Source organism: Equus quagga, chromosome 5 (assembly GCF_021613505.1).
Source record: "Equus quagga isolate Etosha38 chromosome 5, UCLA_HA_Equagga_1.0, whole genome shotgun sequence".
NCBI classification, from domain to species: Eukaryota; Metazoa; Chordata; class Mammalia; order Perissodactyla; family Equidae; genus Equus; species Equus quagga.
In genome coordinates this window covers 139,429,594-139,449,142 of record NC_060271.1, presented here as the reverse complement: position 1 = coordinate 139,449,142, position 19,549 = coordinate 139,429,594, and the positions used below count along the sequence as shown (strand labels likewise).

The 19,549-nt window shown below is 49.4% G+C and overlaps 2 protein-coding genes across 5 annotated transcripts in view; one reads left to right on the top strand and one right to left on the bottom strand.

Moving 5' to 3' along the window:
- SH3YL1 (SH3 and SYLF domain containing 1) overlaps positions 1-9,570 on the bottom strand; it is a 47,725-nt gene extending 38,155 nt beyond the window's left edge. The window contains exon 1 of one of the 3 annotated variants that reach the window (XM_046662169.1): positions 9,088-9,570. In XM_046662169.1, the coding sequence (XP_046518125.1) occupies positions 9,088-9,253 (166 nt within the window). In that variant the 5' untranslated portion in view covers positions 9,254-9,570. Of the gene's footprint in view, positions 1-8,256; positions 8,394-9,087 lie in introns of those variants that run through there. The other 2 variants (XM_046662170.1, XM_046662171.1) reach the window with 2 other exon arrangements.
- A 611-nt stretch (positions 9,571-10,181) lies between these two features.
- Positions 10,182-19,549, top strand: part of ACP1 (acid phosphatase 1) — a 15,376-nt gene continuing 6,008 nt past the window's right edge. Inside the window, exons 1-3 of one of the 2 annotated variants that reach the window (XM_046662214.1) lie at positions 10,182-10,301; positions 16,254-16,327; positions 16,576-16,689. In XM_046662214.1, coding sequence (XP_046518170.1) covers positions 10,259-10,301; positions 16,254-16,327; positions 16,576-16,689 — 231 coding nt within the window. In that variant the 5' untranslated portion in view covers positions 10,182-10,258. Of the gene's footprint in view, positions 10,302-16,253; positions 16,328-16,414; positions 16,529-16,575; positions 16,690-19,549 lie in introns of both variants that reach the window. The other variant, XM_046662211.1, reaches the window with a different exon arrangement.

The following is a 19,549-nucleotide window of genomic DNA, read 5'->3' as shown; positions in this document are numbered from 1 at the left end:
ACTGGAAGAAAATATTTGCAAATCATACATCTGACAAGGGGTTAAATTTGAAAATACAAGAACTCATACAACTCAACAACAAAAAATCAAACCACCTGATCAAAAAATGGGCAGAGGATATGAACAGACATTTTTCCAAAGAAGATACACAGATGGCCAATAAACACATGAAACGATGTTCGACATCACTAATCATTAGGGAAATGCAAATCAAGACTACAATGAGATATCACCTTATACCCGTCAGAATGGCTATAACCACCAAGACAAAAAACAACAAATGTTGGAGATGATGTGGAGAAAAGGGAATACTCATACACTGCTGGTGGGAGTGCAAACTGGTGCAGCCACTATGGAAAACAGTATGGAGAGTCCTCAAAAAGTTAGGAATAGAAATACCACATGACCCAGCTATTCCACTACTGGGTATTTACCCAAAGAACATGAAAACACTAGGTCAAAAAGATATTTGTACCCCTATGTTCACTGCAGCATTATTCACAATAGCCAAGACTTGGAAACAACCTAAGTTGAATGGATGGATGGATGAATCAATGGATGAATGGATGAATCAATGGATGAATGGATAAAGAAGATGTGGTACATGTATGTAATAGAACACTATTCACCCATAAAAAAGATGAAATCTTGCCATTTGTGACAACATGGCTGGACCTTTAGGGTATTATGCTAAGTGAAATAAATCAGACAGAGAAAGTCAAATACTGTATGATTTCATGTGTAAGTGGAAGATAGAAACAACAACAAACAGACACATAGAGACAGAGATTGGACTGGTAGTTACCAGAGGGGAAGGGCAGAGGGAAGCGGGTGAAAGGGGCAATAAGGCACATGTGTGTGCCGATGGATGGTAATTAGTGGTCAGGTGGGGAACATGATGCAGTCTCCACAGAAATTGCAATATAATAATGTATACCTGAAACTTCTATAATGCCTTATACCAATGCTACCTCAACTAAAGAAAAAGACTTCCATTAAAAATTACGTCAATTTACTAGTAGCCTTTAAAATTTTCCTATTACTAATGCTTTGATTATACAGTTTAGAGTTAGAGGGTCCTAGAAAAAATATAAACTAGTAAAATTCCAAGTGAATATATTTATATAGACATTTCAGCCTTTAAAGTACATTTTAAGGAGGTAGCTTTTAGTCGTGACTTGACGTAACATACTGATAGACATATAATTTGTTTGGTATTCCACAGTGATCAAGAAAAAATATATATGGTAAGGCATTTCCACTTTTCAAAACTTCTAATACAGTATGGATGTAACTGATATATTTTGAAAACCGTGATTGGTGAGCACATTCTCAGACGGAAGCTTGCTTCCTTTCCATTTTCAGGCTAAAAAGGAGAGGTGGTGCTGAGCTGGTGTCAATCAGCAATGCAAGTTGGCACTTAGCTAGAAAACTGACTAACGTGAATTTATCTGTTTATAACGCACACACATTGCCTGTAATTCACATTATGACTAGATAAGGTATTTGTTTTCTTAATTTTCGTTGGTATCTAAGAGGAGGCAATATAACCTGAATTTTGGTCGAAAGATTAAATTACCAGTTGCGTGGCTGGGATAGCTCGCTGCCCACCCATACGTGTGCCTCCTGCGCCACAGTGCAGTGCTGTCCCTGGGAGGCAGCTGCCCGGAGACGATGACGTGTGTCACTTTTAGGCAAGACAGTAAGCAGCAGTGTTTCCCCACCATCCCTTTCCCATTGCTGGCTGGCTGAGACGTCTCTGGTGCTCAGCCACAGAGCGACAGACGCAGGGCCCTGGATCTCCACAGGGGAACGGGGCTCCCTGCCCGGAGCGCCCACACTGAGCTATCACACAGCGGAGAACCAATTCCTATGGCGCTAAGTGACAGATTGAGGGGCTTGCTACTGCAGCTAACATGACCCTAATTACCACACTTAAAAAATTATTTCTGACCTCTTCACAGTATTGCTGAAGAAGGAAGATAAAAGAGAAGTATTTGTAATTTTCATTTTCTAACTCAGGACTAGATTTGATTTGTTTTATATACATTCTAACCACTTGATTAGAGAAATGGAAAAATAGGTAAAAACATTTGCCTACCATATGTTAATATTTTTCTCTCTTTGATTACATAGTATTCATAATACACTATTTGCAAGTCCTTCTAAAAAAAGCAAAGCAGTAATTTTGCCTTTTCATTAAATGTTAAAATGAATAAAAAGATACATCTTTGCTATACCACGTACTCCTATTATGCACACCTTAAAACAACTTCATCTCACAGGACCCTATCCTCTGCTTTCCTCATTGTGTTCCTAGTTACACTGTCTCCTCTGGCTATGAGCCTTCCTGTTCACCTAGAGCAGGTGTTGCAGTTTGGGTCCAAACAGCAGGCGGGATGCATGCGGCAGGTTAAGGAGGGGAAGTTCACCATGAGAACCATGCACTCAGCAAGGTACCCGAGGTGGGGAGGGAGTCCCCAGGAAGGACAGGTTGGGGAGAGATGCCGGCCTCCCTGGAGGTGTGGTCCAGCCCACGCATGGCGGAGGGCCACGCTGCACCAGGCTGGGCCTGGTCAGGACTTGCTGGGCCAGCAGGGCCACCCTCTGGGATGCAGATGGTCAGCAGCTGGCGGCATGGGCCTGCCATGGGAGCCGGGGTGCTGGTAGGGACAGGGGTCCTCAGGGCTGTGGGGGCTCTGGTTTCTGAGCAGAGGGGGCTGTGGCCCAGTCCTCCAGGCTGCAGCGGGGCCTTTCCTGGTCTGTGGCTGGGTGGGCTCCATAAATGTCCTCTCCCCACGTCGCTGACCACTGCCCGTCCCTCTGGCAAAGTCCCTCTAGCACCCTCCACTGAGGGAGCTTCACCCAGTGCCAGCTTTAAAGGAGTGATTCTTTAGAGAACGCTGTTGTTGGTCCCAGGGTGCATGCTGAGGGAGCTGGGAGGCAGGACTGATAAGGGCTACCTGGGAGTGGGCAAACTGTGGCGTGGGCCAAACTCAGCCACCACCTGTTCTCCTAGGGCCTGTGACGTAAGAACCGTTGGTAGTTTTTAATAGCTGAAAAATTTAAATCCAAAGAAACAGCATACTTTGCGTGAAAACACATTTTTGAAGATGAAATGAGTAAAGTCACGTCACAGACCAGTACTAACTGCTCCACGTTTGCAATCTGTTTTGACGACAAAGTCACTGACTTTGAACCTCAAGTAGTAAAACGTTCTCCCACAAAGAGAATCGCCTTCTTCTCATCAGTAGACTCGTATTACGAAAACATTCTCAAGTATTGCTATATTTCAGTTTTCATCAATAAAACAATCTGTGGAAGTTCGTTTCCTCTCTTGTTGTCTAACTGTTTATAGGTCCCCAACTTTGCCTCTTGGTCTGCAAAGCTTGAAATACGTACGATCTGACCTTTAATGAAAAAACTGCTAGCCTCTGGACTCTTGAAATACGACGCATTCATCAAGATCAACTTTAAATGGTGCTTCTTAAACTTGAAACCAATTTTACGCGAAACCATTCTGCATAGCCTTGAGTAACTGAACTCGTACAGGCTGACCTCCACTGGTGTCCCCGTCTCCTGTTGGGTGAGGGGCTGTCCCTTCCTCTGGCAGCTGAGACCACACAAGACAGTCAACAAATCTGCCCCAAATCCGGTTCAGGTAGTCCAGGAGGGCCAGCCGCGTGAAGTGTTCACACTGACTCCACCTGCCTCCAGGAAGAGCAAAACAGCTGACCTACCTTCCTTCCCAGCCTCTTTCTCAGACAGGTCCCCTTGTCTTCCCCAAGGCTCCACCCTTCTCTATTTACACTCAAACCTTGGGTCTGTGTCTTTAAGCACCATTTATATCTGATAATTCTCCAAGTCTTATCTATTCTTTGGACCTAAATTCCCAACTCACGATATCAATTACCTGCTTGACCTAGGCATCCAGTATCAACGAAATATCTCAAACAAAACACATTTAAACACAGCTTGTGGCGCTCCGCCTCCTCCCCCACCTGTCCTCAACCTTCCTCTGCAGGTCAGTTTCATCGCCTGGGAGCTCACACGCAAATCCTGGGCCAACTGTGACCTCTATTTCTCTCATGCCCTGCGCCAATCCATCAGCACACCCTACTGGAACATAAACCTTCAACATATACTCAGAATCTGATTACATCTCTCCTTCTCCACTGCCACCTGCCTGGGCCAAAGAATTATCAGTTCTCAGGGTGTCTATTCAACTGCCTCCTCACCAGCTTCTCTGCTCGCAGTCTTGAACTCCTACGGGCATTTCTCCAAAGAAGTGCTCCGTCTAAGTAATATCGCAGACACTATTACTCCATTGCTTACATCCTTCAAAATTTTCCCATATTTAGTCTGACCATGGCCTATATCACTACTCTGTCAATTAATTATATCTGTCTATCTATCTATATATCCATCCTATCTATCATATCCATCTATCCCATCTATTTATCTGTCTATCTGATCTTCCTTGCATGGCTCCTTCACTAGATGGAAGTGCCATGGCGGTAAGCACATTGACTATTTTATTAACTGTAATATCTCCAACACATGCTGTACTGACATATAATATGTGCCTAATAAATATTTGTTAAATGAAGGAAGTATTTGTGTGGCTTTGGGGAATTGAAGGTCTAATCCCTGTGAGGACTAGAAAAGGATCATTTACACAGAAAAGCCAATGGATCTTGAAGAGAATGCGCTGCGTAATCCAGTTTCCCTTCCTCTCAGACCCTGTAATGCTTCCCAGACCTCGGGAGGGAGGAGGGTCGGAAGGAAGCGAGGCACAAGTGGATGGGACAGTGCCCCAAAAGGTCCTTTCCAGGTCCTCCCAGGAAAGGGAGGACAAAAAAATCCCTACAGAGATCTGAGTGCCATGAGGCCAGCAGCAGAGCGCTCCAGAAGCCTCCCGCGTCCCTAGCGCCAAGCGGCTCACCCCACAGTCTCCTTCAGCCCAGGGACTCAGAAGGAAACTGCCCTGTAGTCCCATCAGAGAGCTGGACTCTAGCACCTCGTGAACGCAGCAAGGATCCACTTAGTAGCGTCTTCAGGGTTAACGACAACTAAAGACCCAAAGCAAGTCTGAGAGGCAGTGACAGCACAGACCGCCCCCCAACAGGATGCCTCCAGGGAGAAAGGGGAGACCCACAATTGACGGAAACGGGGGCTCATAACAGAATTCTTATATTTCGGGCACTCAGGTTTGTAACTTGAGACTCGTACGTCTGTCTTCTCTTCCTTTCTTCGTACGCTCCTTTCTCCACCGCTGACCGCAGCGCTCACGGCCAGCAGCTGCACTTTTGCTAGTCTCTGCACCTGCAGTGCCTGTTCCTCTCACTACATCCTCCTGAGCTGAATCAGTACACCGCTATGGAAATTTGCTCCTTCTGCTGCCGGACATCTGTGTCTTTTACTTCAGAATCAGCAGTTTGTCTGTTTCCACCGATGCTGCATCCGGAGTGGGGCAGGTGACCCAAATCTGCAAAATTAGAACTAATCTCCTCATGCCACAGTGGAACTTCGTAACCAAAGTCGATCCACAGTCAGCATCCAACCACGGGGTGGTGTGGGAGCTGCCAACACTACCTCTTCCTCAGGCACTTCTGTTTGGACGTGGAGAGCCTGAGAGCAAAGCCACGCAGAGGAGCACTTGACAGGGCTGGAGCAAGAACTTGGCCCTGCTGGAGCCGGGGCAGGGCCATAACTGAAGCCACAAGGAGCTCTGGACTGTTCAGTCACATGGACCAGTAAAATCCCTTTCTGCTAAAGCCGGATCAGATTTTCTGACACGTGCAAGCAAAGCATAGTAAATAATACATAAATCTTACCCCCGAAAGACTTTCTACTTTGAACTTTATCAACCCAGAGAATTAAGCCAGTCAAATAAGCAAATTCCACAGCTGAGAGCCGCTACTGCAAACATCCTGCGGTAGGGAGGTCACAGCCCCTTCTGTAAACACAGGAAGGAAAGCTACGGGCGGTGGGAGCTGAGATGCAGCCTAGGATGCCTGCAGACCACAGGGCCCCGGTCACTGAGCCAGAGATCTGTGCAGACAGTCCTGTGTCTCTGTAGACTGGGCACCGACGAGGCTGGCCACGCCCGCGACGCCTCTGTGTTCACCTGAGCTGCAGAGGATCCTGGCTAATTTGTTTCCACAGTATAGATTCTATTAAACATCTGATAAAATCATATTGCCTGGTCACAGCTATATACAGTGAATTTCTCTGTCAGAGCCACAAATAATAACAACAATTTAGACAAACTCTTCAACTCCTGTCCTCAGCATCCAGTCATGGCTCACCCACTTCCCCCTGCCACACCACAAGGTACAGAGAGCACAGTCTGATCAGAATGCTGACATCATTATGCTGCTGAGGTTATGAAGATACAGGTCATTCCTAAGGAAGCCTCTTAAATTTTAAATCTTGGTTAGCAGCCCAACATTCACAGAAGTCTTAAGGCTCTCGAATTCCAAGGCAGAGCAAATTCTCTGTAAATATTTGAGTTTCCTCCTAAGAAGAGGACAGCTGCCAAACCTCAAGCTAAGAAACCTAGATGTAAGATTTTTCTTTAAAAAGGAATTAAAATATTTGAAAATTTCCATACCAAGACAGTTTAAACACATAAGAAAAGTTTATAAAATACTGGGAAAATCTTTGGAAACCTCAGAAGTTTGAAATGAACTTAAGATGTGCAAATAATTTACATATTGATCATAGGGCAGTTAACTCCTGTTGGGGTCACGGGAGGCAAAGGGCGAGTTAACAGCCCCCTCGGAGTGGACACTGGCTGGTTTCCAGTGCAGCCTGCCCCCAGGGTCTGCCCAGCACTTCAGGACCAGAGTTCAGAGTTGCCCAACTTTCCTTCCATCAACAGCATTCACTGTTTTCCTCAACGGACTCTTGATTATAAGAGGCACACACACAAGAAAAGCTTACGAGTTTAGAAACCGTTTTCCAAATTTCCATTAGTTAGATATTAATCAAATTATTCGGCTTTACAATTTACCTTAAATAGAAGTTAGTTCGCTAAATTGATAAAATCCCAACCAAAATCACGGGAACTAGAATGCTGCCAAGGAGATATTTAAGATAAATTGATTCAATCTTAGCCAAGATAAAAGAAACTTTATATATTTAAGTAATCTTTAAAAAGGCTCCGAAGTCCTGCCTTTGGCTCAGAACTTCCTTAGAGCCTGATGGTCCAACAACACCACCTGACAGCCACGGCCACTGTTTCTTAAACCGTGTCTCCTCTTTCTGGGGCTGTGGCTTAACTACTTCCTTTGACCTAAGGAGACAAAGCTGTTCAGTTCTAGAAACGTGACTGCTGTCTCCGGTCAGATCATTAACCTTCCTTGCCCAAACTTTACACCGCACTGCCATTTGAACCTCAAATGCTAGTGTGGCCTGCATGGCCTTTCTCGTTGCTCCCCTGCCCCCAGGCTGCAGAGAGCAGGGAGCGAGAAGCTTCACCTCCAGCACAAGACCCTTGATTTATAATCACTACCTTTTCTCAAACCCAAGGATCCTGGCTCAGAGGACCACACGGTCCACTCTAGTCTCATCATTTGGTGCAAAAAAATTGACTCTTCCCAAGAAATGAAAGACTCAGTGTGACAGCTCTTAAATCGCACGGGAGCATGTCTTATTACAACGCATTTGCAGACAGGGCACTGTGTGGATGGACTTCTGTGACCACTGGCTGGGCCAGCAACAGAGAAGGCCACAGCTCCCCCTGACCTGCATCAACTCGCTTTTCTTCTGAAACACCACATCCTTATTTCTAGACAGTGAGAAATCTCCTGAAAATAAAAATGTCCTAAGTGGAATAAAAGTATCCAATTGCTCTTGATGAGCAAAGATTTCTTTTAAATTATTTTTTTAATCTTACAAAAGATGAGGGATAATATTTACACAGTTTACAGAAATTTCGTTTAAATAAACCAGTAGTAAACCAAATAACCAATCCTCTTTAATTGAAACATGATAAACATGATGGAAGTTATAACTTATTCTAATTATTTTAACCTCCAACACAGTAATTTGTAAACACCCCCCCAGTAGGCCACAGCACAGGTGTTCCACACAAACGGGTGGCCAGCACCTCGCAGACCTGCTGTTTCTCTTAAGCACCTGTGTGCAGATTTCTGACTTAACCCATTATTAATTCAGGCCTCTCCCACATCCCAGGGAAAACACCCCTGAGACAAGAATGCAGGGCATGCATGTCCTAGGCCTGAAAACCTTCTCTCCTGCTGGTAGACATTCTGGGCCCATCAGACTCCCGGCTCCCTCTGGGCGGGGTTCCGTGTCTGTGTCATTCTTTCGACTCAGCCTTAGCAGCAGAGTGGCGACAGGGAAACGTCTGCGGAAAAGAACTGAACATAAGAGCGGGGTAAATCCTATTTCATTACGGTCGTCTCCCCATTCTGAGCAGCTTCTCGCCGCTTTAAATAAGGAAAGCCTGCACAGCAGGCTGTCCACGGGGTCCAGCGCCCCCTGCGCGTCCCTCTCAGCGACCTCTTCACCCCAATTGGCCCCCAAACTTCTGCCTGACCAGGCAGGGCCAGGTGAGCGCGGGGGGCCTGGCACTTTCACTTCGGGGGCCCCCCAGCGTGCACGTCCCCGCCCTGTAGCAATGGCCTCTGACTCAGTGAGTCACGACTTGCCAAACCCACACCGTCGAGGCACAGCTCTCGAAACGCCTTTACCGAAACAAATTGGGACAAAAAGGATAGTAAGCAAAATGTGGCTTTTAAAATATTAGATATCTACAAATCTCATAAGATTAATCACAATCGTTAAAATTAAAAACTTAGGAAGAGCTTTTCTGAGAACTGGAACAGCAGACTTGAAACAAAACCGCTGTAGTGGAGAATCCAGGCAAGTGGCTCATCTCCACTCGGACAGCGCGCGGGTCACAGTTAAAGAGACGCGGTCACAGCCAACAGACGCGCAGTCCCAGAATCCCCGAAGCCCCGGCGTGTCCCGCGCCCTCTTCCCCAACGATCAACCCTCCAGACTCTCCGAGGGGAGGGGTCGCGTCCACGCGGACTCGGCGCCGACCGTACTCACTCGCGGCCGAGCGGGTCCGCAGGCGCCCCTCGAGCGCGGACGCCGACCTGGAAGAGGAGAGCGCGCCGCTCGCCACGCCTCCGGGGGAGGGCCGCGGGCGCGCACCTGGCGCAGGTGAGGGGCGGGCCAGCGCCGGCCAGCGCGCGCGTTCGCAGGACCGAAACATCCGGGTTCGGCAGCGGCGGGGATGACCCGGCTCGGCCCCCACCCACGGCGGCTTCCAGAGCGCCCCACCTTTCAGAGCGGGGGCGACCCCGGCCAACGGCCACGCCGCGGGGCGGACGGTGGCGCGCGGGGGTTCCGCCCAGGCACCGGGGGCGGGATGGGGTCTCGGGGACCCCGCCCCGGGCCGACCCGCTCGGCCACCACTGCGGGGCTCACGTGCGAGCCGCGCGGCCCCTAGTGCGGGGACGTCGACCTGAACCCCAGGAAAGCATGGCCGGGCCGGCCCCGCGCACTCCGCGGACCCCCTGGACCTGCCCCGGCCCGGTCGCTCTGGTGCCCGCCTGTAGCTCCCACCCCCACCCCCACCCCCACGACCCCTACCCCCCTTCCCACGCCACACCCAGGGCTTCGGCCTGGGGCTGGCGCCCTACCCCGCCCTCAGGCGCTCACCTTGCGGAGCCACCTGAGCTGAGTCCGCCCCCCGCCCTCCGCCCTGCAGGTGATTTCCAGCTCCGCCCCCAACGTCCTCCCCCACAGCCCGCCTCCTGCCCTGCTGGTGACTCCCGGCCCCGCCCCCACAGCCCTTCTCCTCACAGCCCCACAGCCACGCTCGCCGGCCCTCCAGGAGACTCTCGGCCCCGCCCCCACTGTCTCCCCCTATGGCCCGCCTCCTGCCCTGCAGGTGACTCCCTGCCCTGCCCCTACAGCCCCCCTACCGCCTGCCTCCAGTCCTGCAGGTGACTCCCGGCCCCGCCCGCATTGCCCTCCCCCCCGCCCTGCAGGTAACTCCCGGCCCACCCAGCTCCCTGGCTCTCCAGGTGACTCCCGGCCCCACCTCCAGCCCACAGCGCTGGAACCGGACTGCGCAAGCGCGAGGATGGCACGCTCACCCTGGGAAGTACTGGGGCGGGACTGCGCAGGCGCGGGGGGCGGGATGTTCGCAGTGCGCATGCGCCGCGCCGGAAAAGTCCGGACGTGGTGAGTGGGTGCCTCTGTGCGCGGGAAGATGGCTGAGCAGGTGTCCAAGTCCGTGCTGTTTGTGTGTCTAGGTGAGATGGCGCTGACCTACTCCCTTCGGACCTTCCTGAGGGTGGAGTGGGCCCTGTACGCTCTGAGCGGCGCCCCTGGGCCAGTAACGGTGATGAGGAGGAGGCCGGGACGGGGGCCCCGAGGGGTAATGGGGCCTTCCCTGCGCGCCGCTGCCCTGCCGGCCCTCTCTGCAGACCGGGCCCCTTCCCGTAATGGCTGCAGGTCGGGCCCCCTCACCTGTCGGCTCTGCAGCCCGCCTCCCCTCACCTGACCGCTCTGCAGGCCGCGTCCCCTCACCTGACCGCTCTGCAGGCCGCGTCCCCTCGCCTGACCGCTCTGCAGGTCGGGCCCCCTCACCTGCCGGCTCTATAGGCCGCGTCCCCTCACCTGACCGCTCTGCAGGTCGGACCCCCTCACCTGCGGGCTCTGCAGGCCGCGTCCCCTCACTTGACCGCTCTGCAGGCTGGTCCCCCTCACCTGCGGGCTCTACAGGCTGGTCCCCCTCACCTGCAGGCTCTGCAGGCTGGTCCCCCTCACCTGCCTGGCCCACTCTCCAGGCTGGGTGCCTTCACTTGCTGCAGCCCGGCGTCAAGCCAGGGTCCTTTCCACTGCACCTGCCTAGCATGCAGGCTACCTTCTTCCGGTAGACCAGAAGCTGCGGGACCGTTGTGCTCTCTTAGGGACCCTTGCTGCCCTGAGCCCCCTGACAGCACTGGTTTGCTGGCTGGTTTCCTTTCATGCTTACAGATGGATGTGAGCTAAAGGCAGATGGAGTTTCAGGTTTTTAAAGTCAAGGGTTTCAGATTTCTTGGTTGTAAAAACCCCACTGGGGAGACCCTGATTCTTCAGGTCTCTAATCAGCCTTGGGGCGGAGTTCCAATTTCTCTGCGTGAAAATGAAGGTATTATTTATTCTTAGTCCTTCAGATACCTTCCTGCTCAGAATTATTTTCGTTCTTAGAGTTTCAACAGTTAGCTTCCTTCACTCAAAATAGAATTCATTTTCCCTTCGGTTTTCAGGGTTCTTTCTTTGGGATAGGACACAGGGTCGAATTCCTCGACTCTTCCACCCTATCTCTTTGATTCCCAAGAGAGGAAGGCCCAAATCATCAGTCTCGGGTTGCTTAGGATCTTCTGATGAGTCTACGTTTCCTATGGAATCAAGTTGCACTCCTTTTTAGGGTGCTGCCTTCACCTTCAAGGAGAGGATTGCCTCCATCACCTTCTCCCACCCCCACCTTCCTGTCACTGCCGTCCCAACTCGGCTGTCCCCAGCACTTCAGACGCTCAGTGCGCCTCGGGTGGCTTGCTCCGGGGCCCACTTTGCCTTTTGCCAGGAAAGCCTGTCTATAAGGTCAGACCCAGATCACCCCTTTTCACTTTTCCCAGATGCTCCAGGTGGAGGTAGTTGTTCTGTGGTCTTTTGTAGACACCTTTCATTACACGAATTTTATCGTAATTACTTGATATCCTCCTGAGGTCACAGCTAGATTTAGCCACCTTGAGGGCAATGACTGGCTCATTTTTCTTTGCATCTCCAGCTTTGTGACAATATATGATGCTCACTAGACATTTGCAGAGTTGAATTTCTACGAGGGGAAAAGTGAAAGCCACCTGTTTCACGTGGAGTGTGGGCATCCTTTGTTTTTTAAGTTCCCCATTGAAGGCTGACTGATGGAATCCACAGGTTATTAAAGAGTGGTTCATTCTGGCTGGGCATCTAGTAGGTTCCAGGGCTGCTGTATTTGCCCTGGTATCGTTGATCATGCTAATGTGATGTGCCGTGGTGGCTGTTAGCAGGAGCTGGATGCTTGCCTATGTTTATCTTCGATACAGTTTTTTAGCAACTACTGTATTACCGAGTGCTGTTCTGAGTGCGGAGGACATAGGAGTGAGCAGAGTAGAAGCCTCCATCCCTGGAGCTCGCAGTCCGTCGTCGGCAGACTGACTGACTATTCAGTTGCCTGGTCAGCTGGTATTGTGTTGAGAACAGGCAGTGGGCAGTGGGAGTGCGGTGCAGTTTTAAGTGGGGGTCAGGGAAGGCCTCACCAGGAGGTGACGTCCCAGCAGACTTGAAAGAGGGCAGAAAGCAAGCCTAGGGTATTTTCGAAAAGCGTCCTGGGCTTTTCCAAAGAGGAAGTGGGGAGAGGTCTGGGAGGGAGGGTGCTGGCCTGCTTCTGGAAACAGCTGGTAGCCTCTGCCTCTCACCGTGCTGAGGGCTGGAAGGTAGCTTGAGCAACTGTCTTCTCAGTGCTCCCCTGGGTGCAGCACTAGTACCGCTCTCCACGCAGAGAGGAGAGGACTGTCCCCTTCGTGCACGCGACTCTGGGCAGGGGTCCGCAGCTATTTCTCTAAAGAGCCAGTCAGCATTTGGGCCTTGCAGGCCACCCCAGAGGCGCAGTGGGGAGCCACAATGGACAGACGTGAATGGTTACGCTAGGCTGTGTTCCAGCAGGCTCTGTTCGTGGACACTGCGACATGAATTTCATATGGTGTTTTCGCTCACAAGGTGTTATTCTACTTTTTTGAGTTAATTTCAACTATTTAGAAATGTGAAAGTTACTCTTAGCTCTGTGGTCTGTGCACATGGGTGGTGGGCCACGATCCCTAGTTTGGGCCCGCAGAGGAGGGTCTGGCGAGGCTGTGCGGACGCAGGCTTGCTCTGGAGGGCAGAAGCCGTCAGAGGATTTTGAGCAGAGGTGGGAGGTTTGAGTGCTGAGCTGTCCTGTGAGATGGGATTGCGGGGGGCGAGGGCGCAGGAGGTGGCTGATGTGCAGAGAGCTGCGCATGTGGGGCCAGAGCATCGTGGTGGAGGCCGCAAAGTGGTCACGCTCTGAGGAGGTAGAGGGGTGGCCACCTGGCATCTCACAGGGCCGCCTATCCACATGACAGGAGGAGCGGTATGTTTTTGAAATGTAAAAATGTTATTCCTTTGGGGCGTCTGTTTGGCTCCTTTTCGGCCTGAAGTGTAAAGGGCTGTCAGATGTTTTCCGTAGGTGAGGCTGATGGCGGAAAGGAACTGAACTCCTTGTTTTGGCAAGCGTGTTCGAAGCCCTTTATGTTTTTGTGAGACAGAGGTGGCTGGAGAACAGCGGTTATCACCACAGCCTGAGCACGCAGCGGGGACGCGTTGTGGCGTCAGATTGCCTTTCCTGCAGTCGGTCCGGTTTTGCTGAGCGCCCCATGCCCACGTCCCAACCTTGGAGGGTTTCCTGTGCGCTTTTCGTGACTCTGTCCTTGAAATGCAGGTCTTGAGGAAGAGTGTATGTTATGCTGCCTAATTTGGAAGAAACAAACTTGAGACTTCACACATTGAAACTTTTTTCTAAAAGAATCTGAAGATCACATTTTAAATTTTTAGAATTTTCTCCTGGGGGAGCTGGATGCTGTGATTTACTGATATGCTCCATTTTTAGTAAATTAATTTGGTGATGTCAGCTTTTGAAATGAAGAGGGCAAGTTATAAGGAGGCAGGACTTCTTGTCTGTTGATCGTACATGAGGTGTGACTTTACTCCTGATCTTTGCAGTTGTACACCTTTTTCCATCCACACTCTTTATACACACAACTTCTTGCTGTAAATATAACTATCTGGGAAAAAAGTAAGTGTGGATGAATATGCCTTTAAGGCAGTAAATAGTCTCATTGTTTGTCTTGTGGGAAACTGAGCTCCTGTTTTACAGTTAGTGATAATCGTTTGTAAAGGGCAAGACCACTCTTTTTATTGCATCTTTAGGTGCTGAGACATTAGGCACTTGTTATTCTAGAGTTCCAAAATAGTAACAATTGTCTTGATTTGGAGAAGAGTGATTGCTGTTGAAAGTATTCTAGGGGTGTTTGGTGACATGTAAACCACTGACATCACAGGAGGCCTTTCAGTAATTAAGGCAGTGGGGATGATGATGCCTGTTTTAAAAACTAAGCGAAAATCTAGTGTTGAAAGGAAACAGTTCAGAACACAGATTAGCGTGTGGAGGGCGTTCAGGGTTAGCTCCTGTCTTCCTCCCTTTCGGGGCTGAGAGACTTGTCACCACTGTGGAAAGCACAGTCTGTGTGGACAGAAAGCACTTGGTAAGCACGTTATGAGACCTCAGAGGGACGCAGACACTGAAGGACATGGTGTCGGAGCTGGCAGGAGCCAGCTGGGCTTCGGCGCTGTGCGGAGCCCCTGGTGCTGCGGGTTCCTCGTGAAGCGGAAGATCCCGGGGCTGGTGGAGAGTTAGGGCTGCCGTGAAGCGGAAGATCCCAGGGCTGGTGGAGAGGCAGGGCTGCCGTCGGGCGCTGCTCCCGCCCTGCATATCCCTTGGCCTCCTGACTCGGGTCCTGTCTTCCCTTCCTAGTTCCTCGGGGCTCCTGGAGTCAGGCCTCCACCGTCATCTCCCGCTGACCCTGTGCTTGTGCTCCTCTCCTGTGGGAGGCCGTGTCTGACACAGCTTTGTCTCTTCAGGCCCCGGCCCCGTGCTTGGCTTGTAGGGAGTAGGCACACCAAACATGTTTGTTGAAGAAATTTCGTTACTCCCGTCCCCAAAACCTTCAGTTTCTCCCTACTGTGGAGATACCAGCTGCAAATCTTGGCAGAGGTCAGAGGTCGTGTCCCAGGCCCATCAGTGCACCTTCACTCCTCTGTGCCATGCATTCACACAGTACCTGACTTAAATGCCTTTTCCCTGCCTCTGCCCGTCAAGGCTCTCTTCATCCTCTACAGCTCAGCTCTGATCTTCTTCCCTTTTTTCTGAAAAGAAATTTCCTTGTTTATGCTTTTTAGGGTTTTCCTTCCCCGGTGCTCCTATAGTGTATTGCTTATCTATCAGCATTTATTTTCTTGTTTTCCTTATAGCTAACTCTGTATCTCCCATAAATACATTGTTTGGCACATGGTAGAAATATTTTGAAAGAAGATTTTATGTGCCCCCCCACCCCGTGTAGTAAGGCACTTGGCCCCACCTAATGAAAAGTCTGCCCCTTGTGTAGCTCCTGGGAGGTAAACTCCAACCCCTAGGGAAGCCCTAAGATTGACAGGAGTACCTCTTATTCAGGGAGGAAGTGACTCAGAGTGGGGCTGGAGGCTAGCTCCTTGATCAGCCATGCCCATAGGTGGAGCCCCAGTCAGGCCTCAGCACTGGAGCTCTGGCCAGAGTCCTGGGTTGGCAGTACTTTGAGTGTTGTCACACGTGGGTGACAGGGTGACACGTCCCTGAGCACCAGAAAGCTTCTTGTTTGGAAGTCTTCCAGAATCTGCCCTCTGCGCTCCAACTTTGGCTGGTTCCGCTTTGTATCTTTTTATTATAATAAATCTATAGTCATAAGTGTAGTATTTCCTGAGTTCTGAGTCCTTCTAGAGAATTATTGAGCCTGTGGGGACTCCCGAATTTGCACCAGCTGGTCTGAAATGAGGGTGGCCCTGGGCATCGCAGGCCTTGACACTGGCGTTGGGAGTCGTGGGCAGACTTGGTAGCCTGGAGGATGTCCCCTAACTCAGCTGCCGCTCCTGGGTCCACAGTGCTCCAGCAGGAACTTTGCACAGATTGCGCAGCAAGAGTTGGTGTTGAACTACTGTTATGCCTAAATCCATTTTTTGTGTATTTTACGAAACCATTTTCATCCTTATTATTTGCAATATATTTGAAAATACAAATTTTATCTCTGTTTTGTTTCATTTTAAAACAGGCTGGTTACCACCCACTTCATTGATTTCGGGACTCACTTTTGGGTCATTGATAGCAACCTGAAAACCAGTGGTTGTGGTTATAATTGTTTTCCTGATGTCTTTGTTGTTTGTACTTGAGTTCTTGGACAGTTGGTGCCCAGTCCTTGAACCGGGGTGGCCAGCTGTTCTCCACAGGTCCTCCCATGCTGGTGGGACAGTGCCGTGAAGAAGAGATTTGCTTCCCTTAGGGAAGTGCTGTCCTTGTCAGGTGAGAGCAGTGGCTCACAGACGAGGTCGCTCACTTTCTGCTGCCCCCTCTTTTTAAGGTAACATCTGCCGATCACCCATTGCAGAAGCAGTTTTCAGAAAACTTGTAACCGATCAGAACATCTCAGATAACGTAAGTACCGTTCACTCTCCTCAAGAGGCCAACCTGAATGCCTTTGGGGCGGGAAATTGTGAAAAAAAGTCTTTTTTTCTCCTGCAGTGGAGGATAGACAGTGCAGCGACATCCACGTATGAAATAGGAAACCCGCCCGATTACCGAGGGCAGAGTTGCATGAAGAGGCACGGTATCCCCATGAGTCACACTGCCCGCCAGGTACCGTACGTTGCCTTGAAGGTGTCTCTGTGTGTTCTGTGTTGCAGTGGGTCATTGACAGCGGCGCTGTTTCTGACTGGAACGTGGGCCGGGCACCAGATCCCAGAGCTGTGAGCTGCCTAAGAAATCATGGCATTAACACAGCCCATAAAGCAAGACAGGTAGAGGAGATCTTGTTCTATTTCTAATGCATAGAGCCCCGTAACTGGAGGAGTTGGGAGAAGTTCAACCAGACCTGCGTATTGATGAGTGTGTTCATGTAGGGTCAGCTTAAGTCGCCACAGTGCACCCATTGTGTTCCCTTCTGGTTCCACAGTTCTGAAGGACTGCCGTGATCTTGGAGTTTACATATTAAAGTGCAGCTGTAATTATGTAATTGATAACAGAGAGAGGCCTGGCTAGGAGCCAGAAGACTGAGTTGTAGTCTCTTTTTTCTTTCTCTTTTTTTTTGAGGAGGATTAGCCCTGAGCTAACTACTGCCAATCCTCCTCTTTTTGCTGAGGAAGAGTGGCCTTGAGCTAACATGCATGTCCATCTTCCTCTGCTTTATATGTGGGACCCCTACCACAGCATGGCTTTTGCCAAGCGGTGCCATGTCTGCACCCAGGATTCAAACCGGCGAACCCGAGGCCGCCGAGAAGCGGAACGTGTGCACTTAATCGCTGTGCCACCGGGCCGGCCCCTCTTTTTTTCCTATCTGTGATTTTTAAACATTTAAGCCATAGACACTAGTCTGCTGGCATTACAAGTTTATTGTTAGAATAAAGTTCTATAACATATACATAAGCATATTTTCCACTGTGAAGTGCCTTAGAAGCACAGGGTAATACACTATTGTGGAGTGTAGCTGTCCTTCGGGGCTGAGGTTCTGGAGCACTGCCCACTAGGACTTTCGGTGGTGAGGAAGGTGTCTGTCAAGCGTGGAAACCACTAACTGCATGTAGCTGTCACACATGTGACATATGGCCAGTGTGACAAAGGGACTGAATTTTAAATTTCAACTAAATAGCCACCTGGAACTCGTGGGTACCTAACTGGACTGCAGGATCCTAGACTTGTGTGTGACCACCGGGGGAGAGTGAGGTGGTCACTGCAGCGTTCTTAGGCAGTGAGAGGGAGGCACCTCACGAGGAGCATTCTGCAGCTGCGTGTTCTGGAACCGTCCATAACCACAGGGACCAGCTTCTAAAGAAATCAACTTCATTTTTGTTACAAAATGCCTCATATATTGTTTTGCAGCAACAGTTACTTTCATCAATACGATTATTTTATCGAGATTCACTTGGATTTTTAAAAATCTGGCTGAAATCTTCTAACTTCCTTTTGTATCCAGCCTAACAAGACGTACAGGCTGTGTCGGCCAAGCCTGGCCCCAGACCGGCCCAGAGGACAACAGGCCTGTCCAGAGCTCAGCTTGAGGCCTTTGAAAGAAGTAGCCTGATGTTCTGAAAATGAGTTGTCATATATATTGTACATCTATAAGTATGGATGGCAGTGTGAGCGCTGTAATTTAGTCCTGCTTGTGCTAAATCTTAGAGCTTTTCACTTTGCTGTGCCCCACAGCACTGTAGTTTTAATTGTGATCTTCCTTGCCTCATGAGGGAAGGGAGTGTTGGTAAACCATTTTGCAGATCAAGAACTGAGTTGTGGAGACAGTACATGGCATGTTGGAGGCTGCACAGCTCCCATGAGGCAGAACTGGGCTTTGATCAGGTTGGTTGGTTTTAATAACAACATGCAGAGGTGAGAGCCACAGAATCCACAGACCACGTTGCCATAGTAGCACTTTGAGTACAGTAATGATGTCTCAGAAATTAGCAATACACACATTATTTTTGGTGTAGATAAATTTACTCAGATCTGTGAACTTATGATTTCTGGCTATGTCAGTTGACTCTGCATGTTAACAGTTTAGTATTTAAATTCACTGCTTTAAGGACTTGACCCTTTCTTAAGTGGAATTTTCATTAGACAGAAGATTAAACACTTTTTATATCATTTGTCCATTATGATCTCTTCAGGGTTTTGCATAGCTGCCAATTCTACCTTCTGTCTTTTAATGAATGTATTTATTTTGAGTAGTCCTTCAGAATTATGAGCAATCATACTTTCATATTTTCTATTTTTAAGACATTATTTTTCGTACACTAAGTATATAATGAAAGTGGGTACAAATGAAGTATTTTAAATGCACTTGCCTTAATAAAACCAAAGCTAAAAACTTATTTTTTAAGAACACTTCTAATTACCAGTTTTAGAAGTAGTGTTTCCACATAATCTGTTTTTAGCCTTTTTTCCCCTGTTGCTTTAAGAAAATTTTCTCAACAATGATTGTTTTTTAAAAGTGCTGGTAAGACGTGTTTTATAAATCAGTGTCATATCAGATCTTTGTTTTTCTTGCATCTTGCTGATGTTACAGGTTTTCTCTTTAGTAATTGTCAGTTTGTGTAAGAACTATTCTGTTTGTTAAAATTTAAGTTTTCCCAGTACTTTCAGCCTTGGTCTAGTAAATCAAATGCCTTCAGGGCACTTTTCTCCTTTTAATGCACGCAGTCAGTCCTCGTGTTGGAACTCACCTCGGTTAGTTGTCTGGAGACAGTTACTGCGTTACAGGCTCCTTCCTCTTCTCGGTGCCGTTTCCTTGATGCCTGCAAGGTGTCAGTGCGCCAGCACAGCGAGCACCGCCCTGTCCCCCGAGGTGCCCCGGAAGTGCACTTTGCTTTCTCAGCTTCACGCAGTGGGATCCAGTAGGACGCACCCTGCTCTCAGCTCTGTTCCTCTTTGAGGTTCCCACACTGGTGCTTGTAGCAAAGGCTCACTTGTTTTTGTTGCTGGATTCAGAATCGTCTTACAGTTAGAGTTTATGTGTGTATTGACTCTTGACAGACACAGGGTTGTGCCTTGGTCAGGGCGGAGTGCTGCGCTGAGCGCCTGTGTGCGGCTCTAATGGAAACACACCAGCATCACACACAGCGTGTCAGGGTTGCATACACACCCCGCATCACACACAGCATGTCAGGG